We start from the raw sequence: 25,057 nt of genomic DNA, 5'->3' as shown, positions 1-25,057 counted from the left end.
GGTCAGTCTAAAGCCAAGACCAGACACTTGAGGCAACAACATTCAGGCAATCACAACTCATTAAGACAGCACTCTGTTGTTTATAAAGTTATCTCCTCAGAATATCTCTTTGGGCTACAACATGGTGGCCCCTTTTATAGATGGGGATGTGGAGACACAGAATGGTTAGAGAATGTGTCTCTTGCTATGGAATCACAGGCTCTCAGAGTTTGAAAGGACTCCAGATGTTGTTCATTCCAACCTTCACTACATGAGTAGTAATTCCACACCATCCCCTCTATGTGGGCATCCAGTCTCCAATTGAAGATGTCCAGGGATGGGGACCCTACTTGTATTACATAAAGCAAGGCAGCTCCAGCTGGAAATGACCCATTATGTTGAGCCTAAATCTACCTCTTTGCAACTCTCTACTCGCTCCTAGTTCTTCCTCGAGAAACCAAGTAGAACAAGTCAAATCCCTAATTCATATGACACCCGCAATCACAGAATTCAAGGGTTGGAATGCCCTTGTTGCCCACCAACCCAGATCCCAAAAGAATCCTCACTATAATATATCTGACAAGCATGCCCAGCCTCTACCTGAACAATGAATGAAAAGACACCAACTCTCAAAATAGCATAAGCACATATTTGAAAACTTCTATTGTGTCCCTATTAAGTTTTCTCTTTTTGAAGTTCGCTATCTATAGTTACTTCAACTGATACTTGTTGTTTACCTTCCAGCTTACCAATGTCCTCCATAAAAGGTGTCATCCATAATGCTCCTATGAAATGACAACATTTGTTCTAGGTACTACATTTCAATTTAAATCACTTTTGCTCTTTTGTCTACCATCTATTTATAAATGTAGAGCTTTCAATTCACAAATACTCCTAGATCTTTCCAAAACAGAGAGTTTTGTAAGCCACGCCTCTCCCTTCCTATTCTTCCTATATTGCCTTCCTATACTTATTTTTTTAACCCAAGTATAGGGTTTTACATTTATTTCTATGTAACGCCCTATTACAATAGACTGTTTTAAGCCTAGTGGCAATGTAATGTACCCCTCACAACCTCCTGACCTTTCCATCATATTCCCCAAGAACCTCATAATCAGGAACTTCATCTCCTGCAAGATCAAATCAGCCTTGGTATTTAGACTTCATCAGTACCCTCTACCCTTCTGATTGGAGGGGGGAGCACTGAGCTCTTCCAAAAACTTCCATTTAAGGAGGGGACCAAGGCCAGCCATCTATTCATTTCTCACTCAGCTTCACTTCTTTGGATTCCCTCATCATGCCCATGTACCTTCTGCTCTCTCCCCTCATCAGCTTTCTTTTTGGGTGTTTTCTTCCCCCTTAAGATTATAACCTCCCTGAGAACAATAGCTATCCATTTTTGTATCTCTATCCCCACTGCTTAGCACAGTGCCTGGTAAAGAGGAAGCACTTCATAGAAATAAATGTTTAATGACTGACTACTTTAGGGAGTTTATTTTAGATGAAAAGTTAGAAATAAATACATCAGTAGTCTCTGTCAGCCCTCCCCCCCATATAGGAAAATTCCTGACATTTAAGCAGAATTTGGGCTCTCTGTGTTAATTACATTTCTATCTAACCCTGGTTAATATCTACATGCTTTGTAGTTAAGGTAAAATTCAGGTTACCCAAAATGTTTAGGTAATGAAGCAGCAGATTATATTCTAGTATGTTAATAGAAGGCAGTTTTAGGGGAAATGGGGTGAAGAGAAGACCTTCTTATGCAACTTCCTTGAATAGGTAGGTACAACTGGTGGCATCAAGCCTTGGTTTTAGTCATCGACTCCAAGATGCAGACAGCAGACTTAGAGGTTGATGGGTTCATAGACCTAGAGCTAGAAAGGATCTCAAGGACTCTCCAATTCAATCTTTCATGATGATGATGAAACTAAGGGCCAAGGGGGTTGAGTGGCCTGTTGAAGGTCAGGCAGGTAGTGAATGGCAATGCCAGGATTAGAACCCAGGTTTTCTGACTCAAAATCCAGTTCCTTTTCTACTGCCAGATTCTCTGTTGGTTATGTCAAGTCTCTAAATGCCCAGCTCTTTGACTTTCAGGAGACAGTGACCAGTAACTACTAATCATTTCTTTCTCCTCTGACCATTAGCAGATGACCTCTCTCCTGGTAGTAGCAAATTCTATGGGTCATAAAAAGCTGTCTCTTCCTGAGAATGTCCAGGTTCTCTTTCTATGGGAAAGGTCTTATACCTATTTTATGGCTCAAAATGTTTGTTAGTCTTCCTTCCTCTTCTCTGTGTCACATTATTTTACACCTGAATCTCCTGACACAGGTTAACTTTCCCCTTTGTCTCTTTAGATTCTTCTCCTTTTCATTTTCTCTTTTAAGCACTTTTTTTTTTCAGGAAACATGCCATTCTGTAGTATAACCTGGAGAAGTAGCAGGATGTTCCTCCATCCATTTCACCTTTTCCCTTAGTAAGAAGAACAATCTGCTTTCTGTACTTATGTAGTTCTTAATTCTCACTAGCAGAAAATCAAACACTTATTACTCTCTGTAAGTCATTCCAGAATCCTGTCAGGGATTTCCATTGCCCTTGTTTTAATTCTAATGACAAACAATTATGACACATTACATCCTGACTATGCACCTCATAAGGTTGTACTGAAAGCAAAATGCATGAAAATTCATGATACTATTCATCTTTTAGGAAATTAAATGCATAAGCATTGATACATTTGATTAGTGGGCCCCAACATTGTGAACAAAAATTTATAGACATATATAGGATGTGTGACCTTAAACAAGTCAGTCCGTCCTCCTCATCTTGTTTCCTCATCTGTAAAATGGGTGTGTTTGACTAGCTGATTTCTAAAATTCATTATACTTTAAATATTCTAGGTAATTTCACTAGATAACTTCCAAAGACCCTTCCAATTTGGCAAATTTGCACTCAAAAGAGTGCTAGATTAATAATCAGAGGGCCTCCTGTTTAAATCCTGCCTCTGCTTGTTATGATTTGTGCAGCCTTTCGCAAGCCACTTAACCCTCTCTAGGTTTGTTTCCCCAACTAAAAAAATGAGGGAGCTAGCCATCCATTAGGCAATGGATGAAGCAGTTGTTGGACTTGAATGTAACTTTAGTGGAATATTACGGAGCTGCAATGAATTAATATTAGAGAGAAGCATGGGAAAGCATATCAACTGATCCAATGTCAAGTAAGCAGAACCAAGAAAACAATATACAAAATGACTACAAAGTAAATGGAAATTACAACCAACAATTGAAACTGAATGCTGTGACATTATACTGACCAAGCGTGGCCTTGGTTGAAAAAATGAGAAGATAGGCCTCTCCCCAACCCCTCCCTCCTTCTTTACTAAAGCAGAACATTATGAATGTAGAATCTATGGAATGTCAGACTTTTGTAATATTTGTTACTTTTGTGAAACTGTTGTTTTCTCTTTTGTCCTTTTTTGTAAGAAAGGGCACTCTGTCAGGGAAACCCCAGGAAGTGTGGGTGATTTGACAACAGAATACATTAATAAAGACCTATAAGGCCTGCAGTAGATTATTTGGAGCCTCCTTTCTATCTCTAAATCAATGTTCCTATGATTCCCTATAAGAGACAGTGGGACACAATTTCAGGATCATGGGCCTGATTTTTAATGAAGGTTCTGCTACTAGTCATTGCTGCCATTAAATATATCTAAGGTCTCCTACCAACCCTGCTGTTTTCTCCACTGTTCTACACCTGTTTCTGACACGCTATGTGGAAAGTCCACCAAAGCATTTCGCTTCACAACACAATGGGAAAAATGAGAGGAAGGAAGGAAGGAAACTCTTCTTTAAGCATACGTGTCAGGGAGTGGGAAGCCCATGGGAGAGGGGTTACTATTGCATTCCTTTGCTGGCCTGAAGAGGTAAAGATCACATGCCAATGTTATTTCTGAGGTCACTGAAAGTGCCCTTGGCCTTCAGTAGTGAGGTGGGGCTATGGGGATGAAATTGATCAAGTGAGAGATGACAAAACCATGTAATAAATACCCCCCCACCCACCCACCCACCCACATGTCTGCTTGTTTTGAATGTAAGGATAGGGGAATTACTTCCTGTGCTGAAATGGATAACCTGGTACAAATGGCTCACATGTAAATACTAAAAAAAATATCGTGTGACTGATAACCATGGCATTAAGGGCTAGGAGGGATCATCTCATCAACCCTATTGTTTTATAGACGAGGAAAGTAAGATTCAGTGGATGAGCCAGATTGCATAGGCAGTAAGTAGCAAAGCTATGATTATGAGCCAAGTCTCCACATTCATTCATTCAACAAGTGTTTAACTTTTATATGAAATTGATTAATATGAAACTACTTTGTAAGGTAGTATGAGGTACTAGATAGAGAACTGATCTCAAAGTTAAGAATATATCATTCAATCTGTAAGCATTTATTAACATTTATTATTTATATCCCAGGCACTGTCCTAGCCACTGGGCTTACAAAGACAAAAATAAAACAATCCCTGCCCTCAAGTAGCTTATTTTCTAACCAGGGAAACATGTACATATATAAGAATGTTTAAGATAGAGATATCTTTCTATATAGATTACATTATAATCTATATAGAGAGACCTGAAATATATAATCTATTATATGCATATACGTTTATATATGTAGGTATATATTACATGTATGTATGCATGCACATACACATATATACATATACGCATACATGTGTGTGTATATGTGTGTATGTGTGTGTGTGTATACACACATGAATGAAGGTAATTTCAGGAGGTGAAGGGAAATACCAATAGAGGCCATCAAAAAAGATCTAGAACAGTAAATTGTATTTGAGCTGATTGTTGAAGAAAGCTAGAGATTCTGTGGTATAGAGGTAAAAAGGGAGTGTGTTCCAGGCACTACAGGATTGGAGGGAAAGTGAAGAGGGCAGAGCAGATTGTGCAAATGCAGGTAATAGCAAGTAGTCAGCTTGGATGGGCTACAGATTGTGAGAAAGGAGTGATTTATTAAAAAAAAATTAAATGTAAGTTGGAGCCAGATTATAAAGGGCAAATAGAGGAATTTGTATTTGATTCTAGAGGTAATGGAGAGACAGTGGCATTTACTGAGCAGGATAATAACAATAAATAATAATAATAGAAATAGTACTAGTAATGATAATACCTAACATTTATATAGTGGTTACTATGAGCCAGGCACTGTGCTAAGCACTTTTTAATTCTTGCCTCATTTGATCCTCACAATGACCCTGGGAGATAGGTGCTATAATTATCCCCATTTTATAGTTAAGGAAACTAAAGCAAATAGAGGTTAAGTGACTTACCCAGGATCACACAGCCAGTAAGTATCTGGGGCAGGGTAGTAACACAGTTGGTCTGTGCTTTATGAGTGTCACTTTGACAACTATATGGAAGATGAAATGAAGAGGAGAGAGAGTAAGGGAGACCTTGGTTCAAGTCCTGCCTCTGATATTTAATGCAATTCAATTCAGTAAACATTTACTGAGCACCTACTATGTGCCAGGCACTATGTTAAGTACAGGGATGCAAATAAGAAAAAGAAAGACAATCTCTGCAGGAAGGAGCTTACAATTTTATGGGGGAAGACAACACAAAAGGAAGCTGAGAAAGGGGACGGAGAAGAAGGCACATGGCCTGGGGGAGCAAGGGGAAGAGCATGATGATAGTAGAACCAAATTCAAATCCAATGAGTGCCACTGGTGGGGAATGGCTGGTTTGGGAAACATCTTTAAATTGAGGGAGGAAATTCTTGCTCCACCATCTAGTCCTCCAGTCAGCGGCCAAAGCTCTTGAGTGTATTAATGAGGTCATACATACTGGCCCTGTGACTGGGGAAATTGTTTAACCTCTCAATGTCCCAGATGACTATCAATATAATTCTATTGCTATTTGCACCGGAAGAAGGAATTTCCTTGCCAGAAGTGACCTGCAGCAATGAAATCCCATCTGCCTCCTTTCCCACCTATCTCCCCAACAACAAAAATAATGAGTAAGACAAGAGTCAGCATAACATAGGATAATGAACCAGCCTTGGAGTTGGAAGATCTGGTTTCAAGTCTTACTAGCTAAATGTATGAAGATTGGCCAGTCTTTCAGTATGCGGGACAATTCACTAAGACTATATTTTACAGATGAGTTGGCTATCTGCACCAGTAGAAGGACTTTCCACACCAGTAGTTCCTCTCAATGCTGGCATTGGACAAAAAGAAAAAAAATGTGAGGCACTGTATTAAGATTGGTGATATGAAGAGAAAAACACAGTAACGCCTGCCCTCAAGGAACTTCCATTCTTCCTCAGAGTTGAGAGCAGGGATTATGAAATCTACACAGATAAGTCTACAATAAAGTAGGACATTATAGCAGCAATGGAGAGATTCAGATAAAACATTCTGAGAAGAAAAAAAAAGGAAGTAGCTCTGGATCAGAAAAAGTAACCCAGAGGAAGTAACATCTAAGATGAGCCTTAAAGAATACTGAAAAGATACTGAAAAGAAGAAAGAGGGTAGCCTATTCCAGATGTGAGGAACTTACCCGCGTTTAGTCAATATCATTTTAAGCACCTAATATGTGCTAGAAACTGTTCTAAGCGAAGTGCTGAACGGTGGTTACAGGTGCAACGTTCCATTCAAACAACAGTAAGTAATCCAGTTTGGATTGACTGTAGAGCGGGCAAAGGGGAATAATGTAAGTAAGGCAGGAAATGTCATCTGAAGCCAAGACCAGGGGAAACTTAAATTCTAGATTACAAGGTTTGGGGTTTTATTTTTTTTATTCTAGAGACAATAAAGAATCACTGGTGGGTTTTGAACTAGTGAGTAAACAGTATCAGACCTGCTGTACTTTAGAAAGCCTTGCTTTGTGGATGTACAAAGGACGGATTGGAGTGACTGGTGAAAGACAGGAATCAGAGAGACGAATTAAGATGCTCTTACAATAGTCTGGGCAAGAGGCAGTAAGGGCCAATAAAAAAAGAATCTCATCCTTCTCCGCACCACCAATCAGATCCGTTCAAATCAGCAGCGGAGGTGTCTTAAGTATAAGCAAACAGCACCTCTGGAGTTCTGCACGCCCTGTACTGCCAGCTCTTGCCCCCTCCTCCCTGTCTATGGGCGATATCTCCCAGCCCACAAAGAACAGGTGTGCACGGGGGTTAAATCGTCTCTATTGTTTTATAACAAGCTCTGCTCATGTTCTGTACTGCAGCCTTGTGTCCATTAAAAGCAATTTAGGGGGATCGTCAGAGCTTGAAAGGGCAGATCAAACAGTACTGAGCAGCCCAGCTGTGCAGGGCCCAGTTCTGAGTCAACATTAACCATGGCACTCTCCGATAATTTATTCCATCAGAGATGGGAAGACACTGGTGTGCTCCCTTTGTTGTTCTGGCTTCACTGTTTCCCCTCATCACAACTGCAAAAATATTCCCTTATTTGATGCCTAAAAATCAGTCTGCCTAGTCTGCATTGCGGTTTAGGACTGCAGGTCAGCCCACAGTTCTATGCAGTAGTGAAGACCTGGAGCTGGGAAAAAAAAGCACTGAAGACGATCTCTTCCCATCCCTTAATCTTACAGATGAGCAAGCAAGGCCCAGAAAGGGCAGTGGCCATTCCTGAGGTCACCCAGTAGTAGTGGCATGATTTGAACCCAACTCTCTTGACTCCAAATCCAGTGCCCTCTCCACTATGCTATGCTGAGTTTTTCATGAGTAAATTAATTTAGGCATACTTCCCGGGGCAAGCACATTACTTTTAAGCGCATACATTCCCCCTCTTTAAAAAAAAAATCTACATGAGATGATGCTAATCAAATAAAAACGGATCTGGGATGGTTAAGGAAGTGATGGTGATGATGATACACTTTATAGTTTATAAATACAGTTTATATTTATTTTTGTATTTGATTCTATTTATTGTCAACATCTACATACAGGTAAACTGAGGCCCAGAGAGATGAAATAACTTGTCCAAGATAGATAATAAGAAGTACTGAATAATGTGCTGAATTGGGAATCAGAAAAATCTAGACTCATGAGCAATCTCTTACACTTACTAGCTACAGGCAGCAAACCAACTCCCCTCTGCACCTCCCTATCCTTTCTTTATTACAACAATGGAGATGGTAAAACCTATAGCACCTATCCCACATTGTGGATGGCAGGCCTCAAAGGAGACACTACGGGTGTGTTATTATTGTTCAGTCCTATCCAACTCCTCAGGACTCCATTTGGGGTTTTCCTGGCAAAGATCTGGAGTGGTTTGCCCTTTCCTTCTCCAGCTCATTTAAAAGATGAGGAAACTGAGGCAAACAGGGTTAAGTGACTTTCCCAGGGCCACACAGCTAGTCAACGTCTAAGGTCAAATTTGAACTCAGGTCTTCCCGAATCCAGGCCTGGAACTCCAACCACTGAGCCACCTTGCTGCTCCTGCCACCATTGTGTGTGTGTGTAGCACAGTCTAAACTTTAAAAGATTGTATAAGATGTCTCCAAAGTCTTGGTGCAGTTTTAAGCTTTTAAAGTTTGGAACTGCATGAATATCTTTTGGAACACTCTGCACAATTATCAGTGTTGGTGATGATTAATAATAGTGCTAGCACAACTAGTTAGTGGAAAAACTATCATAGAACCCCCAAATCCCCAGTTCTTGTGACTCCAGTGACTCAGAACAGTTAGCCCCAAGCCTGTTGGGCCTCAGTTTGCTCACCTGTAAAATTAAGAGGTTTGACTAATTAGTCTCTAATGTGGTTTCCAGCTCACGGCTCCTTACACTATAAAGCTGTGAGCTGAGCTATAGCTGGTTCTAAGTGTACCAAATGTGACCTGATTGATATAGGGTGTGGGGTGGGGAGAGGGAACAATTCCTGAGAGCATACAAGTGAACATCCTTCAGTCATACAGTCTTTACTAGTATATTAAAATCAGGATATTAGTGACAGTCTTTTCTAGCACATACCAATAAAGACAATTCATAGGACGCAGAGAGGTAAGGGCTTTAGGGATCATGCAGTTCAGCTTTCTCAGTTTACATGTAGTCGATGTCTGTTATGGGGCATTGCCAGCCCAACTCCCACTTTTCCAGTTAAGTTGCTTAGCTACATTTGACGCTCAGAGTTCTCGGGGCATAACATTGAAGGGTCAGGAGGGATGCTCTAATGCCAATGGCTCAAGGCTCTACCACTGTGCTTCCTCTCAGGATTATCAGGTGAGAGTCCATTTAGTCAGCCAGCCTTAAGTCCCTTTTAGAAAGTAATATTTACAAGGGTGGTACAAAAAGCATAGTTGGAATAAGACATCTGCCCAAAATCTTTTACACACTTCTCCTCAAATGTAGAATCCAGGGGAAACTAGAAATATGTGACCATGGGGTAACTCACAGTTCCTAACTGATAGAAATTCATACAAGTCCTTTTCTCCCAATCATGGGATGCACGAGGTGGTTCCCTTAGGCACCATGTAGGTAGGCTCTTTGCTAGGCTCCTTTGAGAGCCATGAGTTCAGTCTGTCTTTGGCTTCCAGTGATTCATACACTACTGCCAGATGACTGACCCAGAGATACCATATAGAACATCAGTGGCAAGATGGGAATCATCCCTGTCCCAGTGTATAATACTAACATACTCATATGAAGATGTGATACTCCAACATTCTCTGACACTCAAAAGTTGGCAAGGTCCCTTTCTGGTCAACATTAGAGGAGAGGAGGACAGCCGGACAAGGAAGAAGCCAAGGTCTCTCCTTGCCCTACCGCAATCCCAGAAAGTTCTTTTATGGGGTATGTTAAAACTCCACATTTATTTAGATTTCTAGAATAGTCTCCCTTTATCAAGTCTTCAAAATGTGTACATCATTACCTGGGGTATGGTCAAGTTTCTTTAGCTTATCCAAATGCATTACTCAGGTTTGATTATCTTTGTGCATTCAGTCTGAGGTCTTTGGATTGATTGATTGAGATCTGTTCTTAACTAGTTAAGATATCTAAGATAAAATGGGGTGAGACTGTTATGACCCCACTTTTATGCTGAAAAGGAAAATGACCAGCATAAAGTCACACAGATTACCAAATCTAGGTCCTCTTACTCCACATACAGTGTTCTTTTTATTGTCTAAAGTCTAGGAAAGATCACAAAACCTCAGTTTAAATCCTTGTCCCAGTGTTTACAAAAGCAAAAAGGAAATAATCTCTGCCCTTGTGTAACAACAACGCTGCTTGCTGCTACTGCCGCCAACACCACCAGCATACAGGAGGGCTGCTAGCACAGGTCCTTTGATCTGCTTTTCTAAGGAAAACAACTTTAATTAAACATACATATATCATTCACTTAGTTCAGGGGGAAAAGCCAGTATCCTGAACTTCAGAGAGAATATAAACAGAAATTATAAGCATACATTATATAAACAGAGCAAATAACACATAGAGATCAACAGACAGGCCTCCATCTGTCTGACCAAAGAATTACATAGCTACCAGAGAGAAAGGCACCAATATCTGGATTTCCAAAGCTGGGTGGGGTGGGTCTAACAGCTACCCAGAGTGTCATCTGGCCAAACCACCAACACTCTTCCAATGAGTGTGCCCCCCAAAGGCAAAATGCCAACCTCAGAGCTCTTATACCCTGTGCAGGGCCCTGAGAGCTCAGAACCTACTTGGCAAAAAGGTGTGGGGCCTGTGGCCCCAAACCTAGTTAGTGAAAGGGTGTGGGTCTGCCTCTCATCAGGCATCCGTTTGTTGGCCCCACCTGAGGACTGTTCAAATGGCGGGGTGGGGGGGGGGGCGGGGGGAGAGATCTTTCACTTACAGATTAGCCTTACCTTGTTGCTAAGGCTATTTGCACTACTTTCCTCAAAGAGCTACTGAGGGAGAAAGTACTCCATACATCAGAAAGCACTATAGAAAAATCAGGCATTATTATTGTTATTGGGAATTTGTATTGTAATAAGGGGTTCTTAAAGACCAAAGAATACTACCATCCAAAAGAATGTGTCTATAATGATGGAATGACCAATACTAAGAGTGGCATTGGGGACTATGCCCAGGATCCCCTCAAAAAAAGTCGCATGCTGGAAACTTCCAATTCTTTCTAGGTCCTACCTAGGCTAACCTTAACCGGATGTGGTTTCTTTACATGAAGAAATAAGAAATTTGGGGTTTGGTGTTTTGTTGTTGTTTTATTTTGTTTTATTGTATATTTCAAGGCAATTGAGTTACTCATCTAAAAAAAAACTAGAAGCTCTCAGAAATTGATACCTGAGAAGATAGGAACTCCTCATCTGAATCTAATATAAGATCTTTCACATAACTCATCTCAGTTTTTCCTTGCATCTTTTAAAGTAGGTAGGGCTCCTCCTTTCCCTAAAGCTCCTAGAAATCAAAGCACTTTGTGCATAGTCATATAGACAATAAGCCACAAAGCCAGGAAAGAAGCCCATGGCTTTTCTGACTTCCAAATGTATTATCTTTCCATGACATCATGCTAAAATTGTTATAAGCAGGATAGAAAATGGATCATTACTTGAAAAGCACAAATTGATATGCTGTAAGTGAGCTAACAACAGAGGGAGAAGTTAATTTTAACATCATGAGGCATAAATGGAAAAGAGAACCAAAGCGAATCTGCATCCCTGCCTTCTAGTCCTGACTTTTCTATTGATCAGCCATGTGACGTTCCATCAGCTCTCTAGGCCTCAGTTCCTCCCCTACAAAGTGAGTTTTAGACCAAGTAATCTAGAAGTTTACTTTTGGCTCTAACAGCATATATGGTATTATCTAAAGCCTATTTTCTTCCAGCTCTGAATATTTCATGTCTCATGCTGTATTGCTCAATCAACAGGCATTTATCAAGCACCTACTATGTGCTACACACTGTTCTAGGGGCTTGAGACACAAATACAAGGAATGAAACAATCCCTGCCCTCAAGGAGCTTATTTTCTATCAGGAGAGACAACATATACATATGTAAGTACATGCTAAATATAGTAAATATATAGAGAATAAATTTAAGGTAGTTTGAGAGGGAGGATGCCAGTAGGTGCAGGGATCAGGAAAGGCCTCATGTAGAAGATGCTCCTTGAACTCTGTGTGAAAGGAAGAGAGGAATTCTATGAGTTGCCCACTAGGAGGGAGTACAGATCAGGCACCAGGGACAGAGACAGGAGATACAAGGTCATGTATTATAACAGAAAAGAGGCCAATTTGACTGGATTGAAGAGTATGGGAAGAATGAGCGTGGAAGGATAAATTGGAGCCAGATTTTGAAAGGCTTTTAAAAGACAAACAGAAGAATTCACATTTTATTCTAACAGCAATAGGGAGCCACTGGAGTTTATTGAGAAGGAGACTGTTAATAATCAGAACTATGCATCAGGAAATTCTCTTTGGTAGTTGTGTGAACGATGGATTGGAATGGGAAAAGAATTGAAGCTGGGAGACTAATTTAGGAGGCCATTGCAAGTTTAGGCAAGAGGTGATGAAAGTCTGAACCAAGTTGGTGGCTATGTGAGTAGAGTCAGATGCAAGGGATGATTTTGAGGAAGAGACAGTAAGATTGAGAAACTGACTGGATATGTGAGTTGTGATGAGAGAGATGAATAAACGATAACATTGAGGTCACCAAGTCTGAAAGAAAAGTGGTAAGAAAGTTTGAAGAGGGTTTGGTTTGAGGGAAAAGATAAAGAGTTATGGTTTGGACATGATGAGTCTGTGATGTCTCTAGGACGTCCAGTTTAAAATGTCCAATAGGCAATTGGTGATCTGTAACTGGAGCTTGGGGAGAAGTTGGGGCTACATAGCTATATCTACAAGTCATTTGCTTTGTGATTATAATTCAAGAGAACTGATGGTGTCGAGAAAGTATAGATGGAGAGAAGAGGGCTTAGGAGTAAGTCTTGGGGGATAATCATAGTTGGGGATGTCATCTGGATGATAAGCCAGCAAAGAAACCAGAGAAGTGTTTAGACAGGTAAGAGTAAAACCAGGAGAATAGAATAGTATCATGAAAACACAAGGATTTTTGAGAAAGACAATTGTCAAATGTATGAGAGAGGTCAAGAAGGATGAGGACTAAGAAAATACCTTCAGATTTGATTATTATGAGATTATTGGTATCTTTGGAGGGAACATTTTCTGTTGATACTACAGAGTAAAGAAAAACAGCATTACTGGACCTAGACAGAGCAACCCAGTGTGTCTGGTGCCTAAAGTCCCCATGTCACCAGTAAGGCACATATTTCATGACCTTTTTATTAAAGGATTTCCAGAAATAGGCAAGGTCTTTGATGATAACATTTTCATTTTCTATGACAAAAAAGTTCAATGTCAAAGATTCTGATAATAGTGAGGGAAGTTCTAATGCATTGCTCATTTTAGGCCAAGGTTCTCGTCACTGATTAGTTATGAAGGAATAAATGAAACAAACTGCCTGCATAGCAGCTGTTCCAATTTAAACTTAACTCATCTAGAAGTCAATGTGGGGGGCCCCTTGGGAGCTAGTCCTAGATAATAATAATAATAATAATAATAATAACAACAACATTTAAATAGTGCTTTAAGGTTTGCAAAGAACTTTACATATATTATCTCATTCAAGCCTTACAACAATCCTGGGATGTAGAGGTTATTAGTCCTATTTTATAGATGAGAAAAATGGGGCTGAGAAAAGGTTGTGACTTGCCCAGGCCAGCTTTGAACTCAGGTCTTTGTGAGTCCAAATCCATGGCTCTATTCCCTGTGCCACTTAATTAACTAAAGAAAAACTTTAACACTATAATAAATAATCATAAATCACAACTATATAAATGTGTTCTTCTCAACCACTCTATGTAGGGTGTAGGCCAATAGTCCCTAAGTTTAAAAAAATCATAGCTTTTAGAGGCAGTGAGGTGGCACAGCAGATAGAGCGCTGGCCTTAGAGGTAGGAGAACTTCAGTTCGATCCAGCCTCAGACTCTTTTTTTTTCTTTTGGCAGGGCAATTGGGGTTAAGTGACTTGCCCAAGGTCACACAGCTAGTACATGTGTCAAGTGTCTGAGGCCAGATTTGAATTCAGGTCCTCCTGACTCCAGGGCCGGTGCTCTACTGACTGCACCACCTAGCTGCCCCGCAGCCTCAGACTCTTACTAACAGTGTGACCCTGGACAAGTCATTTAACCCCAATTGCCTCCAAAATTAAAAATAAAAAAAAACAAACCATAGCATTTAGAGTTGGAAGAAGGGACGACAGAAATCAATATGACAAAGTGAGTAGAGTGATGGGCCAGAGCCCAAGAAAAACAGGGTTCTTGCCATTTATTAGCTATATGATTATAGGTCAGTCATTCCCTCAACTGTTCTGAGCTTCCAGATTCACATCTGGAAAACAGGGCTAATCATATCTCTCTTAAGTTTACTGTGAGGTACAAGTGAGCTAACCTTCTCAAAGTGCTTTGCAAACTTTCAAGCACTATTTAAAAAGTATTTATCATTATCTCCTCCACCCCCCTCATTTTACAGGCGAGGAAACGAAGATCAAAGTTAAGTGATTTGTTTGAGGTCAAACAGCTAGTAAGGGAACGAGATTGAAATTAAGTCCAACTTCTCTATTTTCCTTCTCTGCCACAAGCCTTGTTTTTGCTGTTGTTTCTAAGGCCAAAAATACAAACTTAAGAAGAGTGTGAATGGGTTATCATTGAAAAGTTCATTTGTGGGGATTTGCCAGTTAGACAAAGCCATAATCTATGAAATATAGCTGATATCTCATGGGCATAGTTCTCCATGCCTGCAAACATTTAAAATTGCACTTGTGGTCCATAAAAGATTTATAATGATCTCACCCACAAATATAAATTTTATCCCACACAGGATAAAAAGACCTAGAAGCAGAGGCAGTGAACAGCTGAATGTGAGCACAGTGTCATAAATTCATAACACTTACAGCTTTTTAACAACCTGATCATAAATGTGACTGATTTCAATTTAATTTATGGCACTTTGCAGTGGGGTCCAGGAATATCCTTTGAAAACTATTTTTTTAGGAACAATGTTGCACTGTTTGATTTTCCATGAAAGAGGCTCTGCAGTTGGTTTCTGGAATAAAAATGCTTTAACCCACTGCATGGCCCCTAAAATAGATGATGGGCTCTGCCATACTGATGCCCATTTAGAATTCCAGGATTTATATTTGCATATGAGAGGTCGATCCAAGAAGAGACCAAAGAGATCAGCTAGTCCAAACACCTCATGAAGAAAATGAGATCTAGAGAAGAGGGAGTCCTTGCACAAGGTCATGGAGGCAAGAAGTAGCAGAGGAGGCATTTAGGCCCAGGGCCTCTGGTTCCAAAGCCAGGCTTTTTGTCCATTACACTTCTTATTTGGTTCTCAATTCCTTCCTGGGTCTTGTCCTCAACACCCCTCAGCATCCCTCCAATCCATCCAAGGCATACCTTTATTTAACACTTGACAGATTTCCCCAAGGTATTGCATCTTCTTTTCCCAAAGAACTTGTGTTGCTGGAGAAAAGATAGATTTGAGGAGTAAGAGCACCTAGATTTGCGTTACTAGTCTATCATTTTTTAACTATATAACCTTGGGGAGGACATCTGTTCTCCTTGGGTCTCAATTTACTCCTCTCTCAAATGAGTGAATTGGACCAAGCAGGGATTCTTAATGTTTTGCCAGTCATTGACTCCTCTGGGATTGTGGTGAAGCCTAAAACTACTGTGCTTTGTTGCCTTACGTTCCAAATTGAAGGAAATTCTTGTTTCAGTTAGAAGTTGGTGAAATTTTTTTAAGGTATTTTTCCCATCCAATTTCATGGATCCCTTGAAATCTAAGATGCCTAAGAAACCCTGGCCTGAAGGTTCCAGTTCCAGTTCTTTTCCCTATGTCACACTGCTGGAGATGGAGGGTGAAGGAGAACTGTATAACTCAGGCCATGAAAGAGTATCACTATGTCCCAAGAGGTTGACTGGAATTACTGCTAACACAGCATGTCCATTTCAGATAAGCAGTCACTATATGTACAAGTTTGCAAGGGATTGTGGGAAAGCAGCATGGCCTGAGAGAGAGGGTTATCAACGGAATTCCAAATCCAAAGACCTGGGTTTGAATCCCAGCTCCCTTACACAGTCATACTAACTATATGTTCTGAGCAAGCCAATTAACTTCTCTGAGCTAGTCTCATTACCTTGAAAAAATTGGAGAAAATAATAACTTACATCTAGCTCATATGATTGCTACGAGGCAGCTTTGTATAGTAGAAAGGGCAATATCTGGAGTCAGCAGTTAGTGTTTAGTTGTTTCAGTCACATCTGACTTCATGGCCCCATTTAGGGGTTTCTTGGCAGATACTGGAGTGGTTTGACAGGTCAGCAGACCTGGGTCCAAGTCCTAACTCTACCTTGGACCAATCACTTAAATTCTCTGTGCCTCAGTTCCCCATCTCTAAAATGACATCTAAGGACTACTCCGGCTCCAAATTTATGATCTGAGGAGAGAAAGCAGCAGGAAAAAATGGTGGCAAGGTTTGGCAGGAAGAACCAGCAGTAGAAGACTAGAGAAGGAAAGGAGAATTAGGTAGAAGAGAAGACTAGAGGAGAAAAAGAAGGACAAGAGGACAGGAGAAAAAAGAGGACTGGAGGGAAGTCTAGGAAGTTCCCAATCATAAGAGGATTCATAACAAAGGCCTGGTGATCCAGCACTCAACCACAGAGGCAGGCTCAGCTTTCCCCTTCTTCCTCAGCTCCTGCCAGAATCCATGGCCCAGTTCTAACCTGAATAGTGACAAACATGCTAAAGGGAGCATTGTTTCCTCTCTGGGATAGCATTCCTATTTAGAAACCAACGCCTGCGCTGGTTAGAGAGTACTAGTTGTTATTCACCATATTAATAACTTAGAAACTTCACCAACAAATACCCTGAGCCTTTGCTCTTCTTTGGAAGAGAATATCCATGAAAACTATCACCATATAAATGGGAAACCTTAGTTTTCCTTTAAAATATTTTTCTAATCTCTCTTTAACTCAAGAGCCTTTAACTTAGAAAGTCATAAAATATATTGGCTTGGCACTGGTGCAAATGCTGTTATCCTGCATTACTGTTTAGAGACAATTTTGAAATGACCCATTCTAGACCGTGCAATAGTTGGCATTTGCTCCATGTGGTGGAGAGAAAAGAGTATTACCTTGGAGTCAAAGGCCACAGCTCTTGATTCCAGCTACACTGTTTATGAGCTGGGTCACCTTGTATAAATAGACTTCTCTGAATCTCACTTTCCACCTCTGTAAAATAAAGAAGTTGGACTAGATCAAGCACTCTTAAGCTGGGGTCTGTAAATTTATTTTTTTAAATATTTGGTAACTATTTCAATTGGTTTCCTTTGTGAGCCTATGTATTTTATTTCATGCATTTAAAAGCATCATTCAGAGTAGGACTCCACAGACTTTACCAGATTGTCAAAGAGGTCCATCCATGACAAAAGAAAAGGGTAAGAACCCCTCAACTAGATGATTTCTAAGGTCCCTTTCAATTCCAAAGCCAAGAATTCTACAAAGATTTTTCAACATCCAAAGAAGAACTGTAGAAGTTGGGATTTTACTCTCAATGGGGTTCCAGTTATAGTGCTCTTCTTGTCCATTTTCCTGGTTCTGATGCTAGCAATTATATTTTCGTGAGCTATCCTTTTGTTATGCTGATCTTAGAAAAGCTGAAATTTTAGCTTTGAAAATGATGCACCAAGAAGGAACAGAATAAATTTCTACTCTACTAGGGGTCTGGACACCTAGGTTCTTGTTTGAGCTCTACCACTATGCAGCACCATAACCACAAGGAAATCTCATGACTTCCCTGGGCCTCATTTTCTACATCTTCCAGCTGGAGAGCATGCAGAGGAGGGTCCTCATGTTGGTTAAGGAACACAAGTTCATGAAATCTGAGGCTATGTTGCAGCAAATGGGATATTTCATCTGGAAAAGAAAGGGAGTTGAGGGGGAAAAGCTACCTTCATATATTCAAAGGCCTGTGATGTAGAATAGGAATTCAACTTATAATATTAACAGCTAGTATTTATATAGGGCTCTAAGAATTGCAAAGAACATTACATGCATCATTTCATTGTCATAATTTCTGTCCCCTCCCAAATAAAATCTTCTTGCTCTGAAAGCTAACTTCATTCCTGGATTCCACACACTGGAAGCACCTCCAGCCTGCATCTTCTCCCTCTGATTAGCTGGCTCCTCCCAGAACCTCCATTTTAAGGGGATGCCCAGCCCAGCCATGCCTTCATTATTCTCTAGGCCACACTCTTGATTCTCTGGGACTTTCTCTACAATGCCCATGTGTGGATTACTTCACTTTCAGGTTCCTTTTCTATGTTGTTACCCCCATTACAATGCGAGCTCCTTTAGGGCAGGGACTGTCTTTCTTTTTGCTCATATTTTATATTCCTAGACTTTTTAACACACTGCCTGCCATATATCAAGCACCTAATAAATGTTTGTTCACGTGACTCACAAATCCTAGGAGGTGGGTGCTATCATCATCTCCATTTGACAGATAAGGAAACTGAGGCTGCAAGTGGATAGGGGACTTGTTCCAGGTCACACACGGGGTAAGTATCTTAGGCAGGACTTAAAGTCAGGTCCAATGTTCTAATCATTATGACACCTCACTGCTTCATCATTCTGTTTGGCCTTAGAGGGCAGGACTGGAAACAATAGGTAGAAGTTGTAAAGGAACAGATTTAGCCTATTTTTTCTAATTCATAAATAAATGACTTCTCAAATCCCTTGCAGCTCTGTATCTAAGATCCTATGTCTTCAAAAAGATTCTTGCCAATCAGTACAGTAGTTCTTAAGGTAAGCCTTAACCATGTGTTTAACTCTTACGAGGAAAGGCTTACATGAGACACCAAAGAGTTTGGAAGCAGGGTGGAGACAAGAAGGGGAGAATGCAACCCAGACCTTGGGTGCAATAGTCCTAAGGTTACTGCAGGAAGAAGAGGGAGGAGGAGGAGATGTTACTACAAATAAGTCACCCATAGACTTCAGCAGGAAGGAGAGGGTGTATCTAGAATAAAGGCACAGATTGCTTCTTGGAAGGAAATAACATGAATTAAAGTGAAAAAGGTAGGGACCATATTATAGTGATCCTTGAATGATACAATAGAGGCTGAACTTTGCTCAGTAGACAAGAGGGAGTCACTGGAATAATTAAGTGGCATAACCACCTCTATGTGTTATAAAAAAAACAGATTGGTGAGAAGAGAGGAGAGGAGTATCTGTCAAGAGGTTATTGCTGCAGTTTAGGTGGGCAGTAATGCAGTAATGAGGGCCTATATTGTGGGGATAGTAGTGGGAATAGATAAAAGGTTATGCATTAAAGAGATACTGAGGAAGTATAGTTGAAAGAAGTTATAAAAATGATGGAAAGGGATTTGACTTCTGGCTGCAGTCTAGGGGGTCTCTTCACTATCCTACAGGGCCTATCATTCATCCAATGTGACTGTGGGTTCCTGGGTTCCCTGATCTAATGTAAATTAAGTATTCCTACAGATTTTTGTGATTTAGATTTGTAAAAGAAAGGGTACTGCTAGAAGGCAAGAGGCCTAGGTCTTAATAACTCATAGAAATGCTATTTACTATGCTTAAATTATGCTTTGGGGATAGACAGAGAGGGAGGGAAAGAGAAGGAGGGAGAGAGACAGAAGGGTGGAGAGAAGGAGAAAGAGAGAGACACAGAAAGACAGAAACAAAGAAACAGAGGGGGGAGAGAAGGAGAGAGACAAAGACAGAAATAGAGACAGACAGAGACAAAGAGGGAGGGAGAGAGAGAGAGTGACAGAGACAGACAGACAGACACAAAGAGGGAGAGACACAGAGAAAGCAGAGTGGTGACCTTTGTACCACTTGTCCCACTTTCTTTTATGGTCACCAGGCAACGTGGAAACCTCAGACCTGGAACTCAGAAAGCATCTCTGCTGTGTCAGTGTTGATTCCTGGCCACCCTGACCATCTTTGCTAGAAGCATAGAAACATGAGAAGCTAATCCTGGCTGAAAGCAATGAAGAAGCATTATATTCTCTAACGTGAGAGCAAACCCAGAGAAATTTAACTTTGGTAATTCTCCATCCAAACTTTGGATCTATCCAAATGGAAAGATCATTTGAAGAAGAAACAGTGCCCAGTGCAAGGGTCTGTCTGGTCACCGTATATGTAGGATACAGAGTCTGCCCAAGGAGCCAGATATACACCTGGGTGATTCCCCCTCTAAATTAAATCATGATTTAGATAAAGTAGAACCTGAGTGTTGGTAGTCACTATAGTCAGGGAATTAAATTGAATCTATCCCAAGCCCTGGGGAAGCTCTATATAGGAAGGGAGTAAAGGTTTCTCTTTTCTCATCTAATCCTCAGGTTGTAATGTTTCCCCTAAGGAACAGAGGGCATTCACAGTAATAATAATCCTGGGCTGAACCAGGTGCCACAGAGCACTGAGAGCTTGGTCAGACACTGACGATGCCAAGATCATCCACTGCATCCCGAAGTATCTCTGGTCATCTTGACTTTTGTCTTGCCACTGGACTTCAATCAGGAAGACAGAGTGAGGTTGATGCCTCTGCCTCACTTAAATTCAATTCACATGCAAGTCAACATATCACCTATGATGTCATTGGTCCTTTTAAAAAATGAAGATCAAACAACAACAATCCTGGGACATTCACAAACTTAGGATTAATATTACCAAGCAGTCAGTCTGTAGATGGTGACAGACATTTGGAGTTATATACAAATTCAAGGGATGATGTTAGAATGGCCAGCCCTATTTTGCCAACCTTACTTAACAATCAATCAACAAGCCTCTAATAAGGGCTTACAGAGTGCCAGGCAGTCTTTTAAACACTGGTGATACAAAGGAAAAGCAAAAATAGCTTCTGCTCTCTAGAAGCTTATATTCTTTTTAGAGATGATGATGTTTTAAGAAAAAATAGAGAAGTGATTACCTATAAAGTCAGGCAATGAGTATTGCTAGTGTGCATGTAAAATGTGCTTTGTATATAACTGTGCCATATGTTACTGTGTGCTGTACATGACTAGCAAGTTTTGTTATGTAACATGCTATTATGGTTACATAGCTAATATGCAATGTTAAGCATGCCATATTGTTCTATATACACAGTTTGTTATATATTGCATGAGACTTGTGATTTGGTCTCAGGAGTATTACATTTTTTATTACATGTTTAGTCCTCTTCTTCAAGTGATCTTGTTTCCTGTATAACATTATAAAGTGGTGATAGTACTAATGAGACAATTAGTGGTGCATCTATTAAACATCAATTTCTGATGCTTGTGATGAAGCTGATAGTTCATGTGAAAAATATTTAAGTGTGCTACCCCTGCCACAGCCAATGTAATTTATTGGGACTGAAAAAAATATTTACTCTAGGGAGGCCTGGCTACAAATTGTTACTGGAGAAAAGACAAAGTTGACCAGCTTTTTCAGTTTCCCAAAACCAGAACAGAGGACCAGGATGGAAACAGATGGGAAACGGTTTCTTCATCACAGTTCAACTCAGTTTCTCTTCTCTCTGAAGTAGAGTCCTGGTAATTCTTTCCCCAGTCATTATAGGGATTATCAGATGAGAAGAAAATCATAACCACAACTGACACGTTTTTATCTTTTTAACATTTGCAAAACATTTTCATATACTATCTCAGAGTGCAGGACCTTGAGTCAGAAAGACCTATGTGCAAATCCTGCTTCAGATATTTATTAGCTGTGTGACCCTAAACAACTTACTTAGCCTTTTTTTTGGAGGGAGGGGTCTCAATTTTCCCATCGGTAAAATGAGAGGGCTGAACTTGACCTCTAAGGTACCTTCCAGTTTTAAAATCTATGATCCTATGACTTTTGGCCCTATAAACTCTAGCAAACGCCTGTGAGAAAAGAGATGGGACTGTTATTATCTCTGTTTTACAGATGAAGAAATTGAAACTGAAAGAGGTTAAGTAACTTGAGCAGATCTGGGATCTAAACATTGGTGCTCTGACTCCAAACGCAATCATCGCCCCACCTTAAAAGTGCATATTTTTAATACAGGAAGTTTGGCTTTAATATTTCAATTGACTGCCCTCTCTGTCTCCTCTGCCCTGCCAGCAGCTCTTCAGCTTTGCCCCTCACTCCCAGAGAATGTATGCCTGCGCCAAGTTCATCTCTACCCCTGACTTTGTGAGGAGCAGCTCTCAGCCGCTGAGTAGACCGTTAACTGCAGTGGTACTGAAACGGCCAGAGGTTATGACAGATGAGAATCTGAGCATTTTGGCAGCATCAGGTCCCTTGATCTCACTTGTCCCCAGATGTGGGTTCCAAACTAGTGCCATCTCAAGGGACATTGACACAGCAGCCAAGTTCATTGAGGCTGGGGCTGCCACTGTGGGGGTGGCCAGCTCTGGAGCTGGGATTGGGACTGTGTTTGGAAGTCTCATCATCAGTTATGCCAGGAAACCTTCCCTGAAGCAACAGCTCTTTTCCTACGCCATTCTGGGCTTTGCCCTGTCTGAGGCCATGGGGCTCTTTTGCCTGATGGTGGCCTTCCTCATCCTCTTTGCCATGTGATGGAGCCATTTCTAACCCCCAACGTTTCTGAATGTTCCTCATTGTCCTCCTGGTCTTTCCATGTCTCTTTCAGCCTGTGTATACCTCCCCCTCCATCTTACCAGGCAGCCCTGGGGAAAGCCATGGGCTCAGGGTTTGACAGAGAGAAGACAAATAGATATTGTATTAGTAAAATATATATATTTCAATTGACCACTCTCTTCTGGTTCTCCTCTTAACTGTCTGACAGTCCCTTCTCAGGCTCCTCTGCTGGATTGTTTTCCAGGTCATGTCCACTAACCATGGGTGTCCTCCAAGGTTCTGTCCTGGGCCCTCTTATCTTCTCCTTTGATACTATTTAGTTTGGTGTTCACCTAAGCACCTATGGATTCAATCATTATCTGCACGCTTATGAATTTCTTATCTAATCCTAACCTCTTTCTTGACTTCCAATCTCCTATTTCCTTCTGCCTATTGGAAATTTTGAACTTGATGTCCTACAAACATATTGAGCTCAGCATATTCAAAACTCTCTTCATTATCTTTCCCCAAAAACCCACTCCTCTTCTTAACTTCTCTGTTCCTATTATGGGCCATCTCCGGTTGTCCTGACCTTTGTCTCAGCACTGGACTTTGAGGACTCTCAAAGAGAGAGTGAAGTTGACAACTTTGTGCAACTCCGCTCACTTAAATCCAATTCCCATTCAAGTCAAGCCAGCACCCTGTGATATCATTGGTCACCCTGTGATGTCATTGGTCTTCTTCAAAAATGAGGGACAAACAACAATTGTTGAGGACACCATCATTCCATCAGTCACCCGAGCTTGCAACTTAGATGTCTTATTCCACTCCTCACTGTTTCACCTATGTGCTAGCTGTCTGTTGCTAAATTCTGTCAATTCTGCCTTTCTATCCTCCCTTGTATAGAATCCCTTCTCTCCTCTGACACTGATGACCTTGGTGCAGGCCCTGATCACCTCACACCTGGATAATTGTAACAGGCTTCTCTGCTTGATCTTCCTTCTTCAAATCTCTCCCCATTTCAATCCATCCTCCACTCAGCTATCAAAGAGAGCTTCCTAAAGCTCAGTTCAGATCATGTTACTCTGTCCTGCTACCCTTCAATAAATTCTAGTCATTCTCTCTTACCTCCAGGACAAAATATAAACTCATCTGTTTGGCTTTTAAAGACTTTCATTTTTTTTTCTTTTTTCCACATTTTTTTTTATTTAATATATTGGGTTTTCAGCATTGATTTTCACAAGAGTTTGAATTACAAATTTTCTCCCCATTTCTACCCTCCCCCCCACTCCAAGATGGCGTATATTCTGGTTGCCATGTTCCCCAGTCAGCCCTCCCTTCTGTCACCCCACTCCCCTCCCATCCCCTTTTCCCTTTCTTTCTTGTAGGGCAAGATAAATTTCTACGCCCCATTGCCTGTGTATCTTATTTTCTAGTTGCATGCAAATTTTTTTTTTGTTTTTGAACATCTGTTTTTAAAACTTTGAGTTCCAAATTCTCTCCCCTCTTACCTTTCCACCCACTCTCCCTAAGAAGTCAAGCAATTCAACATAGGCCACATGCGTATCATTATGTATAACCCTTCCACAACACTCATGTTGTGAAAGACTAACCATATTTTGCTCCTTCCTAACCTATCCCCCTTTATTGAATTTTCTCCCTTGACCCTGTCCCCTTTAAAAAGTGTTTGTTTTTGATTACCTCCACCCTCATCTGCCCTCCCTTCTATCATTTCCCCTTTTTTGTTATCTTCTTCCTGCTTTTTTTTCCTGTGGGGTAAGTTACCCAATTGAGGATGTATGGTATTCCCTCCTCAGGTCAAATCTGATGAGAGCAAGATTCACTCATTCCCCCTCACCTAACTTCTCTTCCCTTCCTACAGAACCGCTTTTTCTTGCCACTTTTATGTGAGATAATTTACCCCATTCTATCTCTCCCTATCTCCCTCTCTCAATATATTCCTCTCTCACCCCTTAATTTGATTTTATTTCTTTTAGATATCTTCCCTTCATCTTCAACTCACCCTGTACCCACTCTCTCTCTCTCTCTCTCTCTCTCTCTCTCTCTATATATATATATATATATATACTCACATACACACTCACATATACATATATATAAACATATGTATGTATATATAATATATATATATATATATATATATATATATATATGTGAATATTCCCTTCAGCTACCCTAATACTGAGGTCTCATGAATCATACACATCATCTTTCCATGTAGGAATGTAAACAAAACAGTTCAACTTTAGTAAGTCCCTTGCAATTTCTTTTTCTTGTTCTTTTTCTTGATTACCTTTTCATGCTTCTCTTGATTCTTGTGTTTGAAAGTCAAATTTTCTATTCAGCTCTGGTCTTTTCACTGAGAAAGCTTGAAAGTCCTCTATTTTATTGAAAATCCATATTTTGCCTTGGAGCATGATACTCAGTTTTGCTG

The 25,057-nt window shown here is 40.5% G+C and overlaps 1 protein-coding gene across 1 annotated transcript; it reads left to right on the top strand.

Annotated features, from left to right (window-relative positions):
- The first annotated feature begins 22,161 nt into the window (after positions 1 to 22,161).
- On the top strand, positions 22,162 to 22,602 carry LOC118844399 (ATP synthase F(0) complex subunit C2, mitochondrial-like). Its single transcript, XM_036752274.1, has one exon. It carries the CDS (start codon positions 22,177 to 22,179, stop codon positions 22,600 to 22,602), a length of 426 nt encoding a protein of 141 aa, XP_036608169.1. The 5' UTR covers positions 22,162 to 22,176.
- The last annotated feature ends 2,455 nt before the right edge of the window (positions 22,603 to 25,057 follow it).

The sequence above is a fragment of the Trichosurus vulpecula genome, chromosome 3 (genome assembly GCF_011100635.1).
Source record: "Trichosurus vulpecula isolate mTriVul1 chromosome 3, mTriVul1.pri, whole genome shotgun sequence".
NCBI classification, from domain to species: Eukaryota; Metazoa; Chordata; class Mammalia; order Diprotodontia; family Phalangeridae; genus Trichosurus; species Trichosurus vulpecula.
The sequence above is the reverse complement of the archived record's forward strand: the minus strand, read 5'-3'. Positions and strand labels throughout refer to the sequence as shown.